Source organism: Oryza glaberrima, chromosome 12 (genome assembly GCF_000147395.1).
Source record: "Oryza glaberrima chromosome 12, OglaRS2, whole genome shotgun sequence".
In the NCBI taxonomy this organism is placed as follows: domain Eukaryota; kingdom Viridiplantae; phylum Streptophyta; class Magnoliopsida; order Poales; family Poaceae; genus Oryza; species Oryza glaberrima.
Window position 1 is genome coordinate 7591711 of NC_068337.1, and position 6038 is coordinate 7597748.

The following is a 6038-nucleotide window of genomic DNA, read 5'->3' on the forward strand; positions in this document are numbered from 1 at the left end:
CGTAGGCTGTGGTGGATGTCTTGGCTCTGAGATTCGATGCCTTAGGTCCTCCCTGGGAGTCTCTTTTATATCGCAGGTCAATTGGTCTCCTAGTAGGACTTGGAGACATCGGACCCGGCACGATACAATGACGACCCAGTTCCGTCCGAGTAGGACTCATTCCATCTGTGAACTCTGTGATGAATTTCCTTAACGTATGCCGAAAACGTCCGTATACGCGCAAGTATACCATATTGATATGTGATGTATATCGAAGGGTAGAGGGTATACCTTACCCATAACCCTGACAAATTTTCCTCAGTTTGGTCTTATCTAGGGGTGGACGTTTGGTTCAGGTTGTGTTCAATACTCTCTCTTTCCACCGTCTACTTATTTTCTATGAGAGCACATTTCTTGAATGGCTAAACTTTAAGCAAATTTTTCTATTAAAAAGTTCCTCTAGAAATTATATTAATCTATTTATCAAGTTTTGATTACTTATGTGCTAATAAGCCACCCTATCTTACGAGAGCTGCTACACATATGATATTGTGTTTACGGTTGTTTTACGATAAACGTTCTCTCCTAGTGTTTGTTGACGGTTGCACGTTTCAGTCCCACACAAAACTACATACTCGGATGCGGATGGTTCGGCATTGGATCGCATTAAGATCGTAACAAAACATCATCGTACGTGTAGTATTTTCCTTATTTTACATGAGGGTACCAACCCTATTGTGTAGCACAACCTTAATCGGTTCGGTTTCCTTGGTTTTCCTGAACATCTGTTTTGTTTTGTAGATATGCAACCGAAAAAGAAAAACCAGGCGGCATGACATAGAAGACCGGAATTAAGTGAAAAAAAAAATACGACGCCATATTTGTAGCCAATCCGAATAAAAAACCACCGTCTAGGCCGAACACAGAAAAAACCGGTTCAGCCCGGTTCAGTGGCCGGTCTTGAGCAAAATCAAATCATCTTTTTTCCCCCACCCTTTGGACTCTCTCGTCAGTAGTCGGAAACCCTCGACCAATCTCACAACCCTCCCCCTCTCCATGGCTGCCTCCGTCTCGCCCGCCGCCTCCCCTCCCCGCCGCCACCGCCACCGCCACGACGACTCCCCTCCCCGCCGCCGCCGCCGCCGCCACGACGACGACTCCCCTCGCCACCGCCGCGACGACCGCAAGCGCCGCGCCTCCCCGTCCCCGTCCCCGTCCCCCTCCCCCTCCGACCGCGACGCCGACCGCCACCGCGGCAAATCTAGGGCTTCCCCGCCCCGCCGCCCCCGCGATTCCGACCCCGCCGAGAGCAACGGAGGAGGAGCGCCCAAGCCTGGCGGGGACAACGGCGGCGACCGTTCTCCCCGCCGCGCTAGGGTGCCCGATGCGGACGCGGAGGAGGGCGGCCGCCGCCGGAGGAGGCGGTCCACCGACTCCGACGACGAGAGAGGCGACCGCGACCGGCACCGGAGGCGCCACCGCCGCCGGAGCCCCAGCTCGGAGTCCTCCGATGGTGGCCGTAGCCGTCGCCACCGCCGTGACGAGAGCTCCAGGCGGCAGAGAGACGAGAGGCGCCGGGACAGGGGCGGTCGCGAGGAGCACCGGAGGAGCCCTGATAGGAAGGAGCCGACTCCGCCGCTGCCCCCGCCACCGCCGCTCTTGCCGGAGATGATACCCGGGCGCACAGGAGGGATCTACATCCCGCCTTTCCGCATGGCGCAGATGATGAGGGAGGTAGAGGACAAGTCGAGCCCCGAGTACCAGCGTCTAAGCTGGGATGCTCTCAAGAAGAGTATCAATGGTCTAGTGAACAAGGTGAATGCCACCAACATTAAGAATATCGTGCCGGAGCTGTTCGCCGAGAACCTGGTTCGTGGAAGGGGGCTCTTCTGCCAATCGTGCATCAAGTCGCAGATGGCTTCGCCTGGCTTCACAGATGTGTTTGCTGCACTTGTTGCGGTTGTAAATACCAAGTTCCCTGAGATTGGCCGCCTGCTTCTTGTTCGTGTTGTGCTTCAGCTCAAGAGGGCATATAAGCGAAATGACAAGGTAACTTTCCTCAACTCTCCTTTTCAGCTTGACATGTAATGTAAGATACTGCTACTGGCTCAAACATAACTAGTATGGAAGACCTTGGTTAATTTTATGCCATGTTGGAGTGATGTCTGGCCTGAATTCTGGTCAAGGTTTCTAGCATTGTTTTAAAATGAACACTTCATAAGATTATCTATTGCTTAATTTTATGTTTTTGCATATGCAATGTTTTAAACAACAGCTCTTGGTTGTTGCAGCCACAATTGCTTGCAGCAACCAAATTCATAGCACACTTGGTTAACCAGGTTGTTGCTCATGAGCTCGTGGCGCTGGAGCTTCTTACCGTGCTGCTTGAGAACCCAACTGATGATAGTGTTGAGGTGCACTCTTGTTTTTGAGTACCTTTGTATTAATCAGAACTTCATTTGTGCAATATCTGAAGTACGGATGTATTTCTTGTCTGACAGGTCGCAGTGGGGTTTGTTAAAGAATGTGGGGCAATGCTGCAGGACTTGTCTCCACAAGGTCTTCATGGTAGGTTCTTTATATCACCTGTTATTACAAGTGCTTATTTTGACTGCATGACTTGTTGAACCTGTTGGCTAGCACAACAGTGTATCACGATATTTTTTGGACTTAGGCATGGTATTCAGACATGTGAACTGTATAGTACCAAACAGTGAGTTTAATTGCTGTTAACCTTAAAAATGTACAAGGAATAGGTTAGGTGAAGTGATGCTACCTAACACTGTCCAATTCAGGTTTACCTGCGACAATTGTGTAATTTGAACACTTGTGCTATTGCTAAATTTAGTTTTATTTGTCCCAAAAATTAACTAAAGCAAACCATTGCTCAATTTTTTTCATCTTCTTCCATTTTTGTTTTCAATAGATTTGCCTTCTCAATCTTTGCAGCTATTTTCGAAAGATTTCGAGGTATTCTTCATGAAGGTGAAATAGACAAGCGTGTGCAATTTTTAATTGAAGGACTGTTTGCAATTAGAAAGGCTAAATTTCAGGTATGCTCATATTTTTACTAATATTTTCAGGTATTCTTCGTGAATGCTTGTAACAAATTCTGACCTGTATCTTATATGTGAAGGGATTCCCTGCTATCCGTCCAGAGTTGGATCTTGTGGAGCAGGAAGACCAATTTACTCATGAGATATCCCTTGAAGATGAGCTAGACCCAGAGACTAATCTAAGTGAGCTTTTATTTCTTCTGTGAACATATTCACTTTGCTACATTTATGAGATAAAAGCTTGTGTTAGTTTTGTTTGGAATATGGGGCTTTTATTGGAGTTTCAGACACCAGTTCAATTCCCATAGGAATCTCAAAACTTTCCTGCATTTCATGTGTCTTAAGACTTCTGTGTGGTATTGCACTTACCTTTTCCAACCTGCAGATGTTTTCAGGGCAAATCCTAATTTTGCTGAAGATGAGAAGGCGTATGAGAACCTAAAAAGAAGCATCCTGGGAGCAGAATCTTCTGATGATGAAGAAGGGTCTGATGATGCTTCTGATGAGGACGCTGAAGAAGAATCTGACGATGAAGAGGATGAAGAGCAGATGGAGATTAGGGATCAAACTGAGACTAATCTCATTAACCTTCGAAGAACCATATATTTGACAATTATGTCGAGCGTTGATTTTGAAGAAGCTGGTCACAAACTTCTAAAAATTAAACTCGAGCCTGGCCAAGAGGTAAGTATTGTAGGTTGACTTATTTCTTTATATTAGAACTTGGAACAAATTGTTGTGATAATGCATGAACTTTATTGTCTCAACAATGGTTTTATTTGCCATTTGTGTAGTTTTTATGCTAATTGCCTTTCTAGAAAATTGTGTCAAATTCTTAGCATTAGTACAATTCAGCAATTTGTAGTTAATGCCTCCATTTACATATGGTTTATAAGTGCCATTTGCTTCATTTGGCTCCTTTCTTGTAATTTAGGTTATTTACATGGTGGGGGTTCTTAAGGACAATAAGGATTCAATTGTACATGTAACTTTCAGGTCCAGTTGATAAGCTTATTCAAATCATCTGCTAGTTTACACTTATTGCATTGATCAGACCTAACTACTAAATAATAGCATATGCTAGGATGAAAAATCGATGGTCAAAAAGCTTCCAGATGGTTTGTTTTTGCACAATACAGTACTTGATGTCAAACAATCCCTCTTCAATTTGCATAATCAGATTGCTTCTTTTAGTTCTTCAGTGTTCAATTTGCTAGATATATTATTTTCCCCTAAGCCAACTGTCTGTTTCATTGACAGATGGAATTGTGCATCATGCTTCTTGAGTGTTGCAGTCAGGAGAGAACTTATCTTCGATATTATGGATTATTGGGCCAACGATTTTGCATGATTAACAAAGTTTACCAGGAGAACTTTGAGAAGTGTTTTGTGCAGCAGTATTCCATGATACACCGTCTTGAAACAAATAAGCTAAGGAATGTTGCTAAATTTTTTGCACATTTGTTGGGTACTGATGCGCTTCCTTGGCACGTTTTGGCCTACATCAGATTGACAGAGGAGGACACAACGTCTTCATCTCGAATTTTCATAAAAATACTCTTCCAGGTATGCTGTTAATGTTCTGCTTTTATTTACTATGTCAACTCAATCTTTTATTAAAGTAGACAATTGAAGTATATGTTTATTGTTATGCAGGAGTTGTCTGAACATCTTGGTATTCGTCTACTCAACGAGAAACTGAATGATCCCAACATGCAAGATTCATTTGATTCAATATTCCCAAAGGATCATCCAAAGAATACAAGGTTCTCCATAAATTTTTTCACCTCCATTGGTCTTGGGGGTATCACAGAGACCCTGAGAGAGTACTTGAAGAATATGCCTCGACTGATAATGCAACAACAGAAACCTGCCTCTTCTGAGTCAGGATCAAGTGATTCAGGATCTGCTTCAGACAGCTCCAGCTCAGAGTCGGAATCGAGCTCTGATGAGAGTGAAAAGAAGAGAAGCAAGAGGCGGAAGAGGTAAGAGAATGAAGAAAATTAATTGCACTGTTGCTTCTGGGATGCAACTGTTGTTAGATCAGCATCGTCAGATTTGGCTGTTCTGTTGGATCCTCCTGTATTTGTATCCATGTGCAAAATCAGATCTAGCTGTTGGTGCTTGTTGAATTGAGGACCCAATCATAATCTGAACCCCAATAGCTGTGATGGTGTAAGATATTAAGCGAGCTAGTATTGGTTCCTACGTTCAAATCATGTGAGACAAGCCAAAGCGCCAACAATCCCCACAGGAAACTGGAATTCTAATTTTCCTTTCATATGCTTCAGGCAGTGCAAGTTTTGTATCTTGAGAAATTATTTTCTTACGGTCTGTAGTTTTGCAACAGTACTGAGCTAAGCAGGAAGCGATCAACAGTTATGTATGTGCAAGTTGGAGTGTTTCTGTCCCTATGTGGTGAGCCTTGCTCATCTGTTGGTATACTGCTGTTTTCGTGGTGTTATTATGGGCATCACCAGCATTTTTGTGTATCATTAGTATCTTTGAGGAAGTATTACAGAAAAATCATTGGTTTGTCATGGTGGCAGCGTTGAAGTTTTACGGCAACATAATCGGTGTTTACATGGCAGTATAACCTGCTTTGTGGTAGCAACTGGCACGGATATCAAGGGCGTTTTGTGGATATGCAAGTTTATGGAGATATTGTGAATATCATGCGTATTTTCTGTTCCATAAAGGTACCATAGTCCATGGAGTAGTTCCTGATAAAAATATATGTAAAAAAATCAAGTGTTATTTCACTACTAAAAGAATATTTTATCACTCAAATTCTAACTCACTGCTTTGTGATTTGTTTTAGAGATGCAACATCCCAAAAATACCCTCCCACCTCCACAAGCCCCTCCTTCCCTCCCACCACCACAAGCCCCTCCATATAGAGCCTACCAGCACTACAAGCCCCTCCATGAAGAGCCTTGGACGAGGGCAAAGCTCGCTAGCTTGCTCGAGGAAAGTGAGCCCTAATTTAGAATGAGCTCTTAG

General features: G+C 44.0%; 1 protein-coding gene across 1 annotated transcript; it reads left to right on the forward strand.

Moving 5' to 3' along the window:
* The first annotated feature begins 1004 nt into the window (after nucleotides 1–1004).
* On the forward strand, nucleotides 1005–5561 carry LOC127757564 (uncharacterized). Its single transcript, XM_052283103.1, has 8 exons — nucleotides 1005–2028; nucleotides 2271–2393; nucleotides 2481–2547; nucleotides 2929–3032; nucleotides 3116–3218; nucleotides 3421–3719; nucleotides 4296–4601; nucleotides 4692–5561. Exons 1-8 carry the CDS (start codon nucleotides 1036–1038, stop codon nucleotides 5022–5024), a joined length of 2328 nt encoding a protein of 775 aa, XP_052139063.1. The 5' UTR covers nucleotides 1005–1035; the 3' UTR covers nucleotides 5025–5561.
* Nucleotides 5562–6038: the final 477 nt, after the last annotated feature.